Source organism: Nerophis ophidion, linkage group LG19, assembly GCF_033978795.1.
Source record: "Nerophis ophidion isolate RoL-2023_Sa linkage group LG19, RoL_Noph_v1.0, whole genome shotgun sequence".
Lineage (NCBI taxonomy): Eukaryota > Metazoa > Chordata > Actinopteri > Syngnathiformes > Syngnathidae > Nerophis > Nerophis ophidion.
This window is the reverse complement of record NC_084629.1, coordinates 9031100-9051901: the sequence shown is the minus strand read 5'-3', so window position 1 is coordinate 9051901 and position 20802 is coordinate 9031100. Positions and strand designations below refer to the sequence as shown.

Genomic DNA, 20802 nt, shown 5'->3' with positions numbered 1-20802 from the left:
TGTGGAGTTTGCATGTTCTCCCCGTGACTCCGGCTTCCTGTACCTCCAAAGACATGCACCTGGGGATAGTTTGATTGGCAACACTAATTTGACCCTAGTGTGTGAATGTCGTCTGTCTATCTGTGTTGGCCCTGCAATGAGGTGGCGACTTGTCCAGGGTGTAACCCGTCTACCGCCCGAATGCAGCTGAGATAGGCTCCAGCTCCCCCCGTTACCCCGAAAAGGAACAAATGGTAAAAAATGGATGGATGTGTGAGTAACTGTGGGTGTCTTTTTCAGATTTCTTTGGGAGGGCTACGGTCTTACATTTGGGTCAATATGCTTATTTCACAGTTGAACACAACTACCTATTATCAGAACGTTTGGCATTTTGTTTCTAGTCTAACTCAAAATGTAAATACCGTATTTTTCGGACTATAAGTCGCAGTTTTTTTCATAGTTTGACCAGGGGTGCGACTTATACTCAGGAGCGACTTATGTTTGAAATTATTAACACATTATAGTAAAATATCAAATAATATTATTTAGCTCATTCACATAAGACACTAGACGTATAAGATTTCATGGGATTTATCGATTAGGAGTGACAGATTGTTTGGTAAACGTATAGCATGTTCTATATGTTGTAGTTATTTTAATGACTCTTACCATAATATGTTACGTTAACATACCAGGCACTTTCTCAGTTGGTTATTTATGCGTCATATAACGTACACTTATTCAGCCTGTTGTTCACTATTCTGTTCACAAATGTCTATTCTTGATGTTGGGTTTTATCAAATAAATTTCCCCCAAAAATGCGACTTATACTCCAGTGCAACTAATATATGTTTTTTTCCTTCTTCATTATGCATTTTCGGCAGGTGCGACTTATACTCCGGAGCGACTTATACTCCGAAAAATTCGATCTATATTTATTCTATTTTTACCTTATACTGTAAAGGACGTTCCCATTCTTAAAGATCCTCAGCAGCTTGTTGTCCGTGGTGACGTCGTGAAAGTTGGCGCCCTTCTCGTTGGCAAAGAAGAGGTCGGGCTTCCATATGGAATCCAACATGGATGGGTCCAAGTCCAGGGAGGAGTCTGGGTATTTGCTGTACGCCAAGCGGGGGTCATTCCACTTCTGTCGCAGGAAGATATTCACTCTGTAATCCTGCGGACAGGAACAAGCGGCTTTGCATATTTTGTGGCAGTGATTGGACTCGTGAAACAGCACACACTGGTGACACGAAGCATTGTCTTTTTTTTAATACAATCTCATCTTTTGTAGCATGGAAATTGGATTAAAAAAACGGCATTATTCGAAACCATAACAGAACAGTGTGTAGTCCCCGCGATGCGTTCATTGGTGAATTGTCCGAAAATTGTCCGAACGGATCAATTAGTATGCTGTTTAACCTTGGATTTAGTGTTAATCCAAATCAAAAGGGTTTGTGTCTTGATAAATAGGAATGAGCTCTGAAGTTTTGAAGATCTATTTGTATTGATTGATAGGTCTAGCGACTAAAATCAATTAGTATGCCGTTTAACCTTGGATTTAGTGTTATTCCAAATCAAAAGGGTTTGTGTCTTGATAAATAGGAATGAGCGCTGAAGTTTTGAAGATCTATTTGTATTGATTGATAGGTCTAGCGACTAAAATCAAAGCTTGTTTGAGCATTAGCTCCACTGGGCAATCCGAGGCATGTATCAGTTAAAATCAATAACATTGACCAACACTGCATAAAAATGTAAAGATCTGTCAAAACTGTGCCTAATCGACCTATGAGAAGCTTTGCACAGTACGTTCTGATATTTGACCTCAACTACCTTCGCTTTCTTTTAAAATCAATTGTGTTGTGTGGACCCAGAGGCAATAATGTCTGAACATGTCTACTATGTACCTATTCACATAGACGTTTGACCTCTTCTTCTCAAGGGGCAATACGGTTGTTAGTCTATAGATTTACGTGTCCTTTAAAAAAAAAAAAGAGTGAAACCATTTTGGACAATAATGTCTGTGCGTTGAGTAATTTACGGTAAATAGTCAATATTGCTATTCAAGCCATAGCTATTCAACCAGAGGCCAAATCTGGTCCAAGAATGACCCGTAGTTTGGGTCAAAACTTTAGGGACAAACATATTAGCAGCCAATTCCTACAAACAATGGCGTGCTCCTGTTGTACAAAGTAGGGATTCTTAACTTTTTTGACCTTGGAGCCCCACTGAAAAGATAACATGCGCACTAAATTGGTTTGATTTCTCAAATATTAGTTTTTTTTATTTTCACACCTACGTGTGAAGTCCAAGGGTCCATGCACTCTCTCTCATGTGACTATTGATTATATGCCATGTGTCTCCCGTCTCTAATGGCTATTAGAGACTGAATAAGTAATGTTACTCTTAATTTTAACTGAAAAGATAACACGCGCACTAAATTGGTCTGATTCCTCAAATATTTGTTTTTTTTATTTTCACACCTACGTGTGAAGTCCAAGTGTCCATGCACTCTCTCTCATGTGACTATTGATTATATGCCATGTGTCTCCCGTCTCTAATGGCTATTAGAGACTGAATAAGTAATGTTAGTCTTAATTTTAACTGAAAAGATAACACGCGCACGAAATTGGTTTGATTTCTCAAATATTAGTTTTTTTTATTTTCACACCTACGTGTGAAGTCCAAGGGTCCATGCACTCTCTCTCATGTGACTATTGATTATATGCCATGTGTCTCCCATCTCTAATGGCTATTAGAGACTGAATAAGTAATGTTACTCTTAATTTTAACTGAAAAGATAACACGCGCACTAAATTGGTCTGATTCCTCAAATATTCGTTTTTTTTATTTTCACACCTACGTGTGAAGTCCAAGTGTCCATGCACTCTCTCTCATGTGACTATTGATTATACGCCATGTGTCTCCAGTCTCTAATGGCTATTAGAGACTGAATAAGTAATGTTACTCTTAATTTTAACTGTGTCCAATAATTATATCTAACCTACCTACAGTTTGACAGGGTAAACATTGTCAGGTGATATGAAACCATCACACGGACTGTTATCAAGGCTGAACAAATATAAATACTATTCAAATATACTGCAGAAGAAGGGACTTGTAAAAACTGTTGAAAAATGAATGTTCATACAATCACGCAGTGCTATAATATATCCATTTTAACTAAATTAGAAATAATAATATATGTTTTTTTAAATACTTTGTGTGCAAATGAAAATACAGATTCACCCCTTTTATTCATCATTTTTAAGGAACTTTTCAATAACTTTAGCGCCAGACTTCTTCTGTTTGTTTGAGATTGTGATTACTGCCACAAGTGGTGGAAAAGTGGTTTACAATTGAGTACCACGGTAAGGACCATGGCTAAGAAACACATATTTCTGGACGACCCTGTAGGGCAGTGGTTATCAAATGGGGGTATGTGTACCCCTGGGGTACTTGAAGGTATGCCAAGGGGTACGTGAGATTATTTAAAAATATTGTAAAAATAGCAACAATTCAAACATCCTTTATAAATATATTTATTGAACAATACTTTAACAAAATATGAATGTAAATTCTTAAACTGTGAAAAAAAAATGCAACAATGCAATTATCAGTGTTTACAGCTAGATTGTTTGCAGACATGTTCCATAAATATTGATGTTAAAGATTTATTTTTTTGTGAAGAAATGTTTAGAATTAAGTTCATGAATCCAGATGGATCTCTATTACAATCCCCAAAGAGGGCACTTTAAGTTGATGATTAGTTCTATGTGTAGAAATCTTTATTTATAAGTGAATCACTTGTTTATTTTTCAACAAGTTTTTAGTTATTTTTATATCTTTTTTTCCAAATAGTTCAAGAAGGACCACTACAAATGAGCAATATTTTGCACTTTTATACAATTTAATAAATCAGAAACAGATGACATAGTGCTGTATTTTAATTATTTATCTCTTTTTCAACCAAAAATGCTTAGCTCTAATTAGGGGGTACTTGAATTTAAAAAAATGTTCACAGGGGTACATCACTGAAAAAAGGTTGAGAACCACTGCTCTAGGGGACACTCGTTGCCCAAGATTGGCCTAATGTTAAGAAACACTGATAAAGAAGAACATGGTCAACTGAAGACATTGGCAGATGCTGCCATTTACATTTTAACCTTGCTAGCAAACATAAAAAAACAAACCTGTGATTTATATAACTAAGGCATTCCTCAAAGCACCACGTCAAGTCCTTTATATTTTTAGCACTTTAATTGTTTTTCGTAATGTGATTTCTTGTTGTTGCTGTGGTTTGTTTACTTCAGATGCAGTCAGTAGTCATTTGTGTAACGTTTTTAGTTATACTAGGTGTTACTCAAGGTTCCATTTTAGGTCTCGTCTTTTTAATCATTTGGGATATTCTGTTGATGGCTAGTGAGTTCAATTAAAAAAAAAATTTTTTGCAGCAGATTCCTAAAAATACTGGTGTGCTGCCATAGATATGATCTCAAACTTTTTTGCAGAAGGTCTTTGAAAACAGCAGAGCGCTCCTGCAACTTCGATAAAATAAATAAAACAAAATCAAATTCAGACTGTAGAGGACGCCGATTTTTCGGACTAAACAAAATAAGAATAACAGTGAAGAGAGAAGTCTGGCCCCTACGGTTCATAGATTTCTGGAAATGTGGGCCCCTAATCAACTTAGTCGGATATCCCTGCTCCTAAACGACTACTATAAAGTATATCCAAATAGCATTTTTACATTGTTGCCCCTACGCCGTAAAAAAAAAAATCAGTAAATATCAATAGCATGAGTCACTTCGCGGGAGACTTCAACAATGCATCTTTTTTTTATTTTACACTTTGGATATGAAGAAAGCACGAAACAAATTCTCACATGCTAACATTCCATCACAACAGCGATAACACATGAACAAACACAAGCAGCCCTTCAATGTAATTATGAGTAATATATATATATATATATATATATATATATATATATATAATATATATTATATATGTGTGTATGAACAATTTCCCTTGTGGATCATTACAGTTTGTCAAAGTCTAATATATATATATATATATATATATATATATATACATATATATATATATATATATATATATATATATATATATATATATATATATAGACACACACACAGTGGGGCAAAAAAGTATTTAGTCAGCCACCGATTGTGCAAGTTCTCCCACTTAAAATTATGGCAAAGGTCTGTAATTTTCATCATAGGTACACTTCAACTGTGAGAGACATAATGTGAAAAATAAATCCAGGAATTCAGATTGTAGCAATTTTAAAGAATTTATTTGTAAATTATGGTGGAAAATAAGTATTTGGTCAACCATTCAAAGCTGTCACTGATGGAAGGAGGTTTTGGCTCAAAATCTCACGATACATGGCCCCATTCATTCTTTCTTTAACACGGATCAATCGTCCTGTCCCCTTAGCAGAAAAACAGCCCCAAAGCATGATGTTTCCACCCCCATGCTTCACAATAGGTGTGGTGTTCTTGGGATGCAACTCAGCATTCTTCTTCCTCCAAACACGACGAGTTGAGTTTATATCAAAATGGATACATGGATGATACAGCAGAGGATTGGGAGAATGTCATGTGGTCAGATGAAACCAAAATAGAACTTTTTGGTATAAACTCAGCTCATCGTGTTTGGAGGAAGAAGAATACTGAGTTGCATCCCAAGAACACCACACCTACTGTGAAGCATGGTGGTGGAATCATCATGCATTGGGGCTGTTTTTCTGCTAAAGGGACAGGACGATTGATCCGTGTTAAGGAGAGAATGAATGGGGCCATGTATCGTGAGATTTTGAGCCAAAACCTCCTTCCAGCAGTGAGAGCTTTGAATGGTTGACCAAATACTTATTTTCCACCATAATTTACAAATAAATTATTTAAAATTCCTACAATGTGAATTCCTGGATTTTTTTTCCACATTCTGTCTCTCACAGTTGAAGTGTACCTATGATGAAAATTACAGACCTGTGTCATCATTTTAAGTGGGAGAACTTGCACAATCGGTGGCTTTTGCCCCCCTGTATATATATATATATATATATATATATATATATATATATATATATATATATATATATATATATATATATATATATATATAAAATGTCTGTATATGTATGTATGTATGTATGTATGTATATATGTGTACATATATAGTAATTATACGGAGAAGGAGAAACACAAATGAATCTGCATCATGTAATAGTGTTTGGCAAATATTTTATACGATTTTAAAGTGGCGGGGCAGCAACTTTTCTCATTAACTGCAAACATGTAGGAATAATAGAAAGCAAGCGATGTGTTTATTAGATACGGCGAGCTGCTCGGAGCAATCCGTGTGTCACCCGCCATGACGAACTATTATGCTGTTTGACATTTCATCAGCATGTTGGCGCCTGCGTATGTTTACAGCCGTGTCTAAATCCATGTAATTGCCAACCCGGCCGCAAATCAACATCTTCTATTCCGACGATCTAAGTGGTGATTATCAGCTATTATGACGCCTTTGATGGTTGCGTTGCAGAGCAGCCTCACAGGGGGTTTGTTTTTGTATTTTTATCCCCTCAGCAGCGGGGTATTTTAGCAATGTCAGCGCTTCTGGAAAGCTGAAAAATCCCTCCCCAACCCCCCGCTGTTATTGGCTAAATTTGAGCTGATTTACCAGCTGGGATTGACTGTATGAATTATTAACTTGGATTATTACAAAGAAGTGAGAGCTGAAAGCAAAATGTTTCATTTATATTCTCTGCACGATCTACCATTAGACTCTTGTTATGGCTAGAAAAATAATTTTTTTTAACAACAATTTTAACATTTAACGGTCATAAGTGTAAAACTAAGTTGGCCACTGTTACTATTAGTACAAAATCAATGTATCATTAGGAATGCGAGTTTTACAGCGACTCACATTCCGATTCGATTACGATTCTTGCCGTGACCATTGGATTCAGTTTTGGTTCAACACGATTCTCCATTCAAATCAACTCTCGCAATACTTGTACATTATTTGGTATAAAAAATTATAATAAACCTTTTTAAAACAGGTTACAGGTTACAAAACCCCCTTTTGGCTGCTGACGTATACGTGGAGTAAGTAAGCTTGTTAGTTAAAAATCAATTTGTGAATGGAATTAATGATAATTGGGATGGTTTCCTGCTGGCTCCGCTGTGAACGGGACTCTCGCTGCTGTGTCGGATCCGCTTTGGACTGGACTCTCGCGACTGTGTGGATCCATTATGGATTGAACTTTCACAGTATCATGTTGGACCCGCTCGACATCCATTGCTTTCCTCCTCTCCAAGGTTCTCATAGTCATCATTGTCACCTACGTCCCACTGGGTGTGAGTTTTCCTCGCCCTTATGTGGGCCTACCGAGGATGTCGTAGTGGTTTGTGTTGTGGTTTGTGCAGCCCTTTGAGACACTAGTGATTTAGGGCTATATAAGTAAACATTGATTGATTGATAATCTTTTTGAGATTAAAATTAGTTATTTTTCAACATCTTTATGCATCACAGCCTCAGCTCATTGTCATACAAGTGTAAAAATAAACATTGGTAATAGGAAAACATAAGAGAAATACAAAACCCTTCCTTAACTTGAATAATCCTGTAATTTTTCTTTGGTAAAATTAGAACTTTAGTTGAATACAAATATACCAATATTTTGGTACTGGTGCCAAAATGTATTTCGATACTTTTCTAAATAAAGGGGACCACAGAAAATTGCATTATTGGCTTTATTTTAACTTTTATGGACAGAATTTCTAGGCGCAGTCAAGGCGTTGAGGGGTTCCGGTTTGGTGGCCACGGGATTAGGTCTCTGCTTTTTGCAGATGATGTAGTCCTGATGGCTTCATCTGGCCGGGATCTTCAGCTCTCACTGGATCGGTTCGCAGCCGAGTGTGAAGCGACCGGAATGAGAATCAGCACCTCCAAGTCCGAGTCCATGGTTCTCGCCCGGAAAAGGGTGGAGTGCCATCTCCGGGTTGGGGAGGAGACCCTGCCCCAAGTGGAGGAGTTCACGTACCTAGGAGTCTTGTTCCCGAGTGGGGGAAGAGTGGATCGTGAGATCGACAGGCGGATCGGTGCGGCGTCTTCAGTAATGCGGACGTTGTATCGATCCGTTGTGGTGAAGAAGGAGCTGAGCCGGAAGGCAAAGCTCTCAATTTACCGGTCGATCTACGTTCCCATCCTCACCTATGGTCATGAGCTTTGGGTCATGACCGAAAGGATAAGATCACGGGTACAAGCGGCCGAAATGAGTTTCCTCCGCCGGGTGGCGGTGCTCTCCCTTAGAGATAGGGTGAGAAGCTCTGCCATCCGGGAGGAGCTCAACGTAAAGCCGCTGCTCCTCCACATCGAGAGGAGCCAGATGAAGTGGTTCGGGCATCTGGTCAGGATGCCACCCGAACGCCTCCCTAGGGATGTGTTTAGGGCACGTCCAACCGGTAGGAGGCCACGGGGAAGACCCAGGACACGTTGGGAAGACTATGTCTCCCGGCTGGCCTGGGAACGCCTCGGGATCCCCCGGGAAGAGCTAGACGAAGTGGCTGGAGATAGGGAAGTCTGGGCTTCCCTGCTTAGGCTGCTGCCCCCGCGACCCGACCTCGGATAAGCGGAAGATGATGGATGGATGGATGGATGGATGGCTTTATTTTAACCAAAAATCTTAGGGTACATTAATGATACGCTTCTTATTGCAAGTTTGTCCTTAAATAAAATAGTGAACATACAAGACAACTTGTCTTTTATTAAGTAAGCAAACAAAGGCTCCTAATTAATCTGCTGACGTATGCAGTAACATATTGTGTCATTTTCCATTCTATTATTTTGTCAAAATTATTAAGGACAAGAGGTAAAAAATGAAGTATTAATCGTCTTGTTCATTTACTGTTAATATCTGCTTACTTTCTCTTTTAACATGTTCTATCTACACTTATGTTATAATATAATAATCACTTATTCTTCTGTTGTTTGATACTACATTAATTTTGAATGGTACCACACATTTGGGTATCAATCCGATACCAAGTCGTTACAGGATCATAAATTGATCATATTCAAAGTCCTCGTGTCCAGGGACGTATTTCCTCAGTTTATAAACAATATACATTTTTTGAAAACCAAAAAAGATTTTGTGACGCTAAAAAATATCGATGTAATCATAGTAGTATTGACTAGATACTTGGTATCATTACAGTGGCTGTTAGGTGTAGATCCACCAATGGCGTTTGTTTACATTTTGACGCCGGTGAGCTACGGTGTGTAGTGAAATGGACTTTAGCTGCTAGTGGGGGACTGCTACTTTTTAGAGGCGGTATAGTACCGAATATGATTCATTAGTATTGCGGCACTGTACCATACAACCTTAATACAAACCTTGTTTCTCCCAGTCAATATTATTACCGTGAAATTAGGCAGAATTATTTTAATATTACGACTTTATTCTTATAAAATGGGCTTCACGGTGGCAGAGGGGTTAGTGCGTCTGCCTCACAATACGAAGGTCCTGCAGTCCTGGGTTCAATTCCAGGCTGAGGATCTTTCTGTGTGGAGTTTGCATGTTCTCCCCGTGAATGCGTGGGTTCCCTCCGGGTACTCCGGCTTCCTCCCACCTCCAAAGACATGCACCTGGGGATAGGTTGATTGGCAACCCTAAATTGGCCCTAGTGTGTGAATGTGAGTGTGAATGTTGTATGTCTATCTGTGTTGGCCCTGCGATGAGGTGGCGACTTGTCCAGGGTGTACCCCGCCTTCTGCCCGATTGTAGCTGAGATAGGCGCCAGCGCCCCCCGCAACCCCGAAAGGGAATAAGCGGTAGAAAATGGATGGATGGATGGATCTTATAAAATGAGAAATGTTTTTCCCTCCAAATATTTCAGCCCAATCTCAATGTCCACCCTACTCAGTACCACTCGCCCTCACCCACTACCACTACACCCTGGAAATGAAGCAACATGGGGTAGAGTTTTGTAATCTTCCATAAGAATTGGAACTTGCATTGTTCGAGCACGTAAGTTACATAGTTACGTTTGCATATATGTCCCACCTCGGGTTGTTCCAATACTAATATTTTGGTATCGGTACCAACATGCATATCAATACTTTTTGATACTTTTCAAATTAAATGGCTTAATATTCTTATGATACATTAAACGTCCATTTTTTATTACAGTTAAAGAACAATTTTAGAAGATTGGAATTAAAATTAAAAGGCATTAAATACACTGGGCTTAATTGTTACAACTTTGCATATTACATATAGCCTGCCATAATCTAGGATTAGGTTAGAATAGAAGAGAAAGCTTTATTGAAATTGTAGTAAATCTTTAATGAATCATGTTTGCCAATTTTGATCTATGCTTTAAGACGAATACAATAATTAGTATTAAAGTAAATCTTTAATGGATCATGTTTGCCAATTTTGATCTGTGCTTTAAGACAAATACAATAATTAGTATTAAGAGGCCTAATTAATACTAGAAACAACACTATGTCTAGAACCACGCAGATGAGACATGCAGCAGGTAAAGCCCACATTGTTAAAGATAAAACACAAATTAAATAGTGGGAATTTGTTTTGAAACTTAGTCATTTCAATATACACTTGCATTAGTTTACGTTACGTGGGCGGTTTGATTCCGCTAATAATTGGCAACAAGTCAACCAGCTGTGGGCATGTCTATGTATTTATAAGTGCAAAATAATTATTCTAGTTAATTTCAGAGGCAGTGTGGCTTGGCTGATAGATCGGCCGTGCCAGCAAAAATTACGAGTTTTACTTGTAAAGTTACAACTTTATTCTCATAAAAGTTATGTCCCCCTAATCTCATAAAAAAAAATAAAAATGTTCTTATGTTAAAACCCTATTCTGTGTATATGACTTCATTCTGGTTTTATTATGGCTTTATTTTTTTCTTATATGTTTTTTCCTCTCCAGTAATATGAGTATTATTGTGATACAAAAGTATTTAAGCAAGCACTATTCTCTGCGTGATCCAACAACAGACTGTTTTATTAGCACACAAAAAAAAAAAACCTCCGGAAACTACAATGGAACCTCTTAGGTTGAACATAGAGTGATACAGTAATCTGATTTATTAAAAATTCAGCGCACATTTTAACATTTAACCGGCATACAAGTATAAAACAAGTTAAACTCTGGTAATGGGAAACTCTCACACAAGAAAACCACTGTACAACTAATAACGAGGTATTATGTCCAGGGTCTAGAGCCGCATGTGGCTCTTTAACGTTGCCCGAGTGGCTCGTGGACCTCCTTCAAAGATGTGTGAAAATGTAAAAAAGATGAAGACATTTTTGTTTGTTTAAACATATTTTCTAAACATGACACAAACCTTCCTAATTGTTGGAATCTCGCAGTTTATGTTATACATGCTTCACTGATGAGCGTATTTGGTAAGCACTGTTTTGTCCTACTAATTTCAGCGATCCTTGAACTCACCGTAGTTTGTTATACATGCACAACTTTCTCCGCCGCTGCCACAGAAAGACGTGTTTTATGCCACTCCTTCTTCGTCTCATTTTGACAACCAAATGTTTTATGCTGTGCGTTAAGGTTGTACGGTATACCGGTATTAGTACATTACCGCGATACTAATGAATCTGAGTCGGTACTCTACCACATCGGAAAGGTACGTGGCTTCACTGGTCCAGAAGTTATCTCACCCTGTGAGAAGCCTCCGTTTAACTAATAATTTCCAATGTCGCAAAAATGTGTAGAATTCAAATTAAAATACAACATTTCTGTCAATGGAGATTTGTGTCAGCCTTTGATAGTAGGCTAATATTGCTCATATAGACACTTGCATCATGTGTTGCCTTCATTATATAAGGCTTTCAATTTTTTGCGGCTCCAGACAGATTTTTTTTTTTGTATTGTTGGTCCAATATGGCTCTTTCAACATTTTGGGTTGCCGACCCCTGTTTTATGTGATGCATTTTAAAGCTCGCTGAACTGATGTCTTGTGTGATACCTTAACATTTTGTGTGATGTCATCAGAGGTGGGTAGTAACGCGCTACATTTACTCCGTTACATTTACTTGAGTAACTTTTGGGATAAATTGTACTTCTAAGAGTAGTTTTTATGCAACATACTTTTACTTGAGTATATTTATAGAGAAGAAACGCTACTTTTACTCCGTTCCATTTATCTACATTAAGCTCGCTACTCGCTACTTTTTTTTTATCGATCTATTAATGTTTGTTTTGTTTAATGACAGAGCTTCAAAGTAGAATCCACGCATGCCTGCGTTCCACCAATCACATGCAGTCACGTGACGTTGGACCAATCAAACAGAGCCAGGCGGTCACATGACCGCGATACGTAAAACCCAACTTAAACAAGTTGACAAACTTATTGGGGTGTTACCATTTAGTGGTCAATTGTACGGAATATGTACTGTACTGTGCAATCTAATAATAAGTTTCAATCAATCAATCAAAAGTGTAAAGGAAAAAATACACTTTTTATTTCAACCGTACTTCCCGTCAAAAGCTTAAAGACTGATCGCACAGTTCCTGTCTTCACAATAAAAGCGCCGCTCCATCGCGCCTGCGTTAACAAAATAAGAGTCTCCGAAAGCCAGCGCAAACAAGCTAGCAAGCTACGGAGTTTGCCGCCAATGTATTTCTTGTAAAGTGTATAAAAACGAATATGGAAGCTGGACAAATAAGATGCCAAAAACCAACGACTTTCATGTGGTATTAGAAAGAAAAGAGGAACTTTTTTTCTCCTCCATTTGAAAACGTGGACGTCTGATTCCAATCAATGCAAGTCATCAGAATCAGGTAATACACCAACTTATATCCTTGTCTTCATGAAAGATAGGAATCTATATGTTAAACATGCATGTATATTCATTAAAACACCTTCAACATGTGAACAAAAACGGCAAAATAAATAAATATAAATTATATACTGTATATATAAATATATATGATTTGTGTGTGTATAAATGATTTGTGTGTGAATGTATGATATGTGTGTGTATGTATGATATGTGTGTGTATGTATATGTATACATGAGGTAGATCACCTCGACTTGGTCATTTACTAAGTAATTCATGAACGTTGAAAAACTTATTGGGGTGTTACCGTTTAGTGGTCAATTGTACGGAATATGTACTGTACTGTGCAATCTACTAATACAAGTTTTAATCAATCAATCAAATCAATGAATGCCTACTAAGGCTATGGTGCTGTTAAGTTATTGTGGCTCAATGTGCCATTGTTTTATTTTAATGTACTATTATTTAATATATATTATTGTTTTAGTTGCTTAAGAGATATTCCTGGCTCTGAATTTGCTCATTGCTAGTTTTATGTTTTTGTGCATTATTTGTTGCCGTAATCAGGTTACTCATCAGTTACTCACTACTTGAGTAGTTTTTTCACAACATACTTTTTACTTTTACTCAAGTAAATATTTGGGTGACTACTCCTTACTTTTACTTGAGTTATAAATCTCTAAAGTAACAGTACTCTTACTTGAGTACAATTTCTGGCTACTCTACCCACCTCTGGATGTCATTGGGAATTGTCACAAGATGACGACAAAGGAAAAAAGAAAAAAAAAAACGCTCAATTTATGTTTAACAAAGAAGCATGATGAAGATTCATTCAGTCATTCTGAGCTCTCAACTCACCATTGTAGTTTCTGCTATAGAACCAAAGCTGTTGATAAATATGTTGCAGGTAACATTAACAGGCGGACCTGCAGGTTGAGGGACAAGACAGGACATTCACATGTTTGCACAGAAAAGCAGGCAAAACGCCGGAGGACTCACCATGGTCGTCTCCGTGACCGAGCCAAAACTGTTGATAAAAATATTGCAAGTAACGTTTACGGGGGGACCTGTGGAATGGAATGACAATGATGTGTTTGGGTGTGTTGGTTCACTTCCTGTTTAGTCACATTGATTTAATGAGACCTGCTCCCCAAATTCTGCCTTTACTGGGATAACTCAAATGCATGGTTGTGGTAGTAGATGACCACGACGTATCCCATTTGACATATCCTGGATCGTAAGTGCATGACAGCACAATTGTAGTTGCTCTACCTACACTGCATAAAGTCAGTGTTCAAAAAAAAGAAAAAAATGAGGGGTATTTTATTTGAACTAAGCAAAATTATCTGCCAATAGAACAAGAAAATTTGGCTTGTCAAGACTTTCCAAAACAAATAAATTTAGCTAACCTCAATGAACCCAAAAATACCTTAAAATAAGTATATTCTCACTAATAACAGTACTACTATATGAGTACGTATTTTTTATTGTTTAATTGAAAATAAAACAGCAAAGTCTATTTGGCTGTCATCTGTTTTAATTATGACACACAATTGTGTCAAAGTCAGGATTTTTTTTTTCATCCTTGAAATAAGAAATTATTACTTTAAAAAAGTAGTTTCATACGCGTGAGTGTTGATGACACAGCTTTGCGACGGTTGATATTCTAGTTTCAAGCATCCATCCATCCATTTTCTACCGCTTGTCTCTTTTGGGGTGGCTGGGGGTGCTGGAGCCTATCTCAGCATGTTTTACTCAATATAGGTCATTTAATCTCAGCAACAAGCTGTAATATCTTACTGAGATCATTTAGGACCAAAACCCTTAAAACAAGTAAAACACCCTAACATAAAATCTGCATAGAGAAGAATTATCTTATCAGACAGAAAATAGACAAATATCACCCCTATTTGAGATATTTTATCATACTTATGTTACGACTCGGAGTAAGGGGAGGACCCAGATGCAGAGAAGACGTTAAAAAAAAATAAAGCTTTTATTTTGAAACAACTTTTTACCTCCAATGCAAAAAGTTTTTCATAGGAATAATCAGCACGCGGAAAAATAATTCCGAAGATAAACAATTAACTTAAAATCACTCCACAAAAATAAGGAATACTATCCATCCATCCATTTTCTACCGCTTATTCCCTTTCGGGGTCGCGGGGGGCGCTGGCGCCTATCTCAGCTACAATCGGGCAGAAGGCAGGGTACACCCTGGACAAGTCGCCACCTCATCGCAGGGCCAACACAGATAGACAGACAACATTCACACTCACATTCACACACTAGGGCCAATTTAGTGTTGCCAATTAACCTATTCCCAGGTGCATGTCTTTGGAAGTGGGAGGAAGCCGGAGTACCCGGAGGGAACCCACGCATTCACGGGGAGAACATGCAAACTCCACACAGAAAGATCCCGAGCCTGGATTTGAACCCAGGACTGCAGGAACTTCGTATTGTGAGGCAGACGCACTAACCCCTCTGCCACCGTGAAGCCTAAGGAATACTAATCTAAGGAAATTCTAACAAAAAAGAATATTAATAAGAATAAACGAAAAGCGCTCCAACAGGAGGAAAACACCAAAACGACCTATATAAAAACACTAACTACAAATAACAAAAAATCCCTCAATCAACGAGGCAATAAATTCGAAATTTGGGAAAACAAAAACTCACCAATCAGGAAGACGAATGATAACCAAGGACACTCAAAGGAGGAAAAAGTAAACTCAAAATTACAGCAAAAACTAGGTTAACTAGGAAAACAGGAGCAAGACAAGGAGCTAATCAAGGACATGGACATGGACGCTAGAAAGGCACGATAGACAAGACGATCTGGCAAAGGACAAACGGAGAAGTGAGCTTAAATAGGATGTGGGAGTGATGGTTAACAGGTGAAAACAATCAGGAATTAGGGATGACGTCAGACTGGTGACACAAGAGGAAGGGCCCGTGGTCTGAAACAAGAGGGTAGCTTTTCAAAATAAAACACGTAAATCACAAGACAGAAAAACCAAGACAAGACTTCCCTCACCTCGGTGTGACAACTAAGATTTCAGTTTTTGCAGAGCTGTAGTAAAGTTGCTGCACACAACAAAAGGAGCTGACTAATTATAAGATAAAAAGAATAGATTTTCGGGGAAATAATACTACAAACTGGTGAAATTATGTAGTTAAATTTCCTTGAGACATTCTAAATTAAGATTTATATATACAGTACAGGCCAAAAGTTTGGACACACCTTCTCATTCAATGGGTTTTCTTTATTTTCATGACTATTTACATTGTAGATTGTCACTGAAGGCATCAAAACTATGAATTAACACATGTGGAATTATGTACTTATCAAAAAAGGTGTTTTATATTATACTTTCTTCAAAATAGCCACCTTTTGCTCTGATTACTGTTTTGCACACTCTTGGCATTCTCTCGATGAGCTTCAAGAGACAGTCACCTGAAAGGGTTTTCACGTCACAAGTGTCATAGTTGTGATGCCTTCAGTGACAATCTACACTGTAAATAGTCATGAAAATACAGAAAATACATTGAAATGTGAAAGTGTGTCTAAACTTTTGGCCTATACTGTAAATCTATACTTTTAAGACCGAAATAAGTATTTTATTCAACTTCCATCCATCCATCATCTTCCGCTTATCCGAGGTCGGGTCGCGGGGGCAACAGCCTAAGCAGGGAAACCCAGACTTCCCTCTCCCCAGCCACTTCGTCTAGCTCTTCCCGGGGGATTCCGAGGCGTTTCCAGGCCAGCCGGGAGACATAGTCTTCCCAACGTGTCCTGGGTCTTCCCCGTGGCCTCCTACCGGTTGGACGTGCCCTAAACACCTCCCTAGGGAGGCGTTCGGGTGGCATCCTGACCAGATGCCCGAACCACCTCATCTGGCTCCTCTCGATGTGAAGGAGCAGCGGCTTTACTTTGAGTCCCTCCCGGATGGCAGAGCTTCTCACCCTATCTCTAAGGGAGAGCCCCGCCACACGGCGGAGGAAACTCATTTCGGCCGCTTGTACCCGTGATCTTATCCTTTCGGTCATGACCCAAAGCTCATGACCATAGGTGAGGATGGGAACGTAGATCGACCAGTAAATTGAGAGCTTTGCCTTCCGGCTCAGCTCCTTCTTCACCACAACGGATCGGTACAACGTCCGCATTACTGAAGACGCCGCACCGATCCGCCTGTCGATCTTACGATCCACTCTTTATTTTATTCAACTTGCAATTCTTGAATATAAGCATCCTCGAGATGTTGCAGAATCTTTAAACAACATTTTTTAAGTGGGGAAAACCACAATATATTCTTTGAATAGTTATGATGTAAAGTCAATGACTAAAAACAAATAAAAAGCTCTGTAAACACGGGACATTTAAATCCTGGCAGGTGGAAAATACTTTGCAGGGTATTGTAATTTAATCATCCTTATTGCTTTAATATAATATAAGGCTGTATGTTGTAGTATTTGATAAGACTTGAAAATAAGTCCCACAATAGTAGTTGTCACTTGGCAAATTTCACTGCAATAAGGCGCTTTTGGTAACCATCCACAAGCTTCTGGTTGAGATTATGACCAGTCTTCTTGACAAAATTGGTGCAGTTCAGCTAAATTTTTTGGGTTTTCTGACATGAACTTGTTTCTTCAGCATTGTCCACTTAGGAAAGGCCATTCTAGCCTGATTAAGTCATTCCTTTACCATTTTAGACGTGTGTTTGGGGTCATTGTCCTGTTGGAACACCCAACTTCACAAACATAGATATTGTGGCCAAACAGCTGAATTTGTGTTTCATCTGACATCACATGGACAAAGATAATACCTTCTGGAGGAAAGTTCTGTGGTCAGAAGCTTGTGGATGGCTACCAAAAGTGCCTTATTGCAGTGAAACTTGCCAAGGGACATGTAACCAAATATTACCATTGCTGTATGTATACTTTTGACCCAACAAATTTGGTCACATTTTCAGTAGACCCATTATAAATTCATAAAAGAACCAAACTTCATGAATGTTTTTTTGTGACCAACAAATATGTGCTCCAATCACTCTATCACAAAAAAATAAGAGTTGTACAAAGTATTGGAAACTCAAGACAAACATGTCAGTATGTTCTTTACAAGTGTATGTAAACTTTTGATCACGACTGCAATTTGCTTATATTTTAACAGCAATATCCTGCTAGATTTGCGTCATGAACAAAAAACTGAAATCTAAGTAAGATTAAATATCTCAAATAAGGGTGATATTTGCTTATTTTCTCTCTGATGGGATAATTATTCCCTTTATGTCTCACCTTAAAACTCATTTGTATACTCTACCCTTTAAATAGACCTCCTTTTTAGACCAGTTGATCTGCCGCTTCTTTTCTTTTTCTCCTCTGTCCCCCCCTCCCTTGTGGAGGGGGTCCGGTCCGATGGCCACGGATGAAGTACTGGCTGTCCAGAGTCGAGACCCAGGATGGACCGCTCGCCTGTGTATCGGTTGGGGACATCTCTATGATGTTGATCCGACTCCGCCTGGGATGGTTTCCTGTGGACGGGACTCTCGCTGCTGTCTTGGATCCGCTTTGAACTAAACTCTCGCGGCTGTGTTGGATCCACTATGGATTGAACTTTCACAGTATCATGTTAGACCCGCTCGACATCCATTGCTTTCGGTCTCCTAGGGGTCCTCTCCAAGGTTCTCATAGTCATTGTCACCGACGTCCCACTGAATGTGAGTTTTTTTATCTTATGTGGGTTTTTCCGAGGATGTCGTAGTGGTTTGTGCAGTCCTTTGAGACATTTGTGATTTAGGGCTATATAAAAAAACATTTATTGATTGATAATATCTTACTGAGATATTTTAACAGCAATATCCTGCTGGATTTGCGTCTTTAACAAAAAAAGAGATAGCACACTGCAAAAACTGAAATCTAAGTAAGATTAAATATCTCAAATAAGGGTGATATTTTCTTATTTTCTGTCTGATTGGATAATTCTTCTCTTTAAGAAGATTTAATGTTAGAGTGTTTTACTTGTTTTAAAGGCCTACTGAAACCCACTACTACCGACCACGCAGTCTGATAGTTTAAATATCGATGAAATATTAACATTGCAACACATGCCAATACGGGCGGTTTAGTTTACTAAATTACAATTCTAAATTTCCCGCGGAGTTTCTTGTTGAAAACGTCGCGGAATGATGACGCGTGTTTGTGACGTTATTGGTTGGAGGAGACATATTAGCCAGCACCACTTACGACTAAAAGTCGTCTGTTTTCATCGCGCAATTAAACAGGATTTTGGACATCTCTGTTTCTTTTGCAATTTGCTCAATTAATAATAGAGAAGTCAAAGTAGAAAGATGAACGTGGGAAGCTTTAGCCTTTAGCCACACAAACACACGGTGTTTCCTTGGATCAGAGCGGTCAAGCGAACATGGATCCCGACCACTTGTCAACCGGCAGGTTTCGGTGGGAAAATTGTGGTAAAAAGTCGGCTCTTACCGGAGCTCTGCGGCGCTTGCGTTGTCCATGCAGCTGCCGTGAATTCCCTCACACTGCAAAAACTGAAATCTAAGTAAGATTAAATATCTCAAATAAGGGTGATATTTGCTTATTTTCTGTCTGATAAGATAATTCTGCTCGCTAAGCAGATTTTATGTTAGAGTGTTGTATTTGTTTTAAGGGTTTTGGTCCTAAATGATCTCAGTAAGATATTACAGATTGTTGCTGAGATTTTATGATCTATATTGAGTGAAACATGCTTGAAAGTAGAATATCAACTGTTGCAAAGCTGTGTCATCAACACTCACGAGTATAAAACTACTTTTTTTAAGTAATAATTTCTTATTTCAAGCATGAAAAAAAAAAATCATGACTTTGACACAATTGTGTGTCATATTAAAACAGATGATAGTCAAATGGACTTTGCTGTTTTATTTTCAATGAAACAATAGAAAATACGTATCCATATAGAATAGAATAGAAAGTACTTTATTGATCCCTGGGGGAAATTCAGCCCCCAGGGAGTGCACTTATTAGTGAGAATGTACTTATTTTAAGGTATTTTTGGGTTCATTGAGGTTAGCTAATTTGACTTCTTTTGGAAAGTTTTGACAAGCCAAATTTTCTTGTTCTATTGGCAGATAATTTTGCTTAATTCAAATAAAATATCCTTACTATTGTATTTTTTTTTCTTGTTTGTGAACACTGACTTTTTGCAGTGCAGAGACTGGCGTCAACACACCCGTGGACACACCCCTCCGACTATCAGGTACTATTTAACTCACTAAAACACTAGCAACACTATAGAAAGATAAGGGATTTCCCAGAATTATCCTAGTAAATGTGTCTAAAAACATCTGAATCGCTCCCAATGCAATCGCCTTTTCTTTTTTTTTTTTTACTTTATTATTTTTTTTCTAGTCCTTCACTATCAATATCCTCATCCACAAATCTTTCATCCTCGCTCAAATTAATGGGGAAATTGTCGCTTTCTCGGTCCGAATAGCTCTTGATGCTGGAGGCTCACATTATAAACAATGTGAGGATGTGAGGAGCCCTCACACCGGTGATGTCATCGTCTGCTACTTCCTGTAAAAGCAGGGCTTTTTTATTAGCGACCAAAAGTTACGAACTTTATCGCCGATGTTCTCTACTAAATCTTTTCAGCAAAAATATGGCAATATCGCGAAATGATCAAGTATGACACATAGAATGGACCTGCTATCGCCGTTTAAATAAGAAAATCTCATTTCAGTAGGCCTTTAAGGGTTTTGGTCCTAAATGATCTCAGTAAGATATTACAGCTTCTTCCTGAGATGTTATGACCTATATTGAGTAAAACATGCTTGAAACTATAATATCAACTGTTGCAAAGCTGTGACATTAACACTCACAAGTATAAAACTACTTTTTTAAAAGTAATTTCTTCCTCCAAGCATGAAAAAAAATGATGTATGCATATAAATGTCAAG

At 38.2% G+C, this 20802-nt stretch overlaps 1 protein-coding gene across 1 annotated transcript in view; it reads right to left on the bottom strand.

Moving 5' to 3' along the window:
• The window catches only part of glra2 (glycine receptor, alpha 2), a 59733-nt gene that overhangs the window by 19315 nt on the left and 19616 nt on the right, over window positions 1–20802 (bottom strand). Inside the window, exons 3-4 of the mRNA XM_061879104.1 lie at window positions 13697–13764; window positions 930–1153 (exon numbers count right to left, since the gene is read on the bottom strand). Of these exons, the coding sequence (XP_061735088.1) occupies window positions 930–1153; window positions 13697–13764 (292 nt within the window). The remainder of the gene's footprint in view (window positions 1–929; window positions 1154–13696; window positions 13765–20802) is intronic.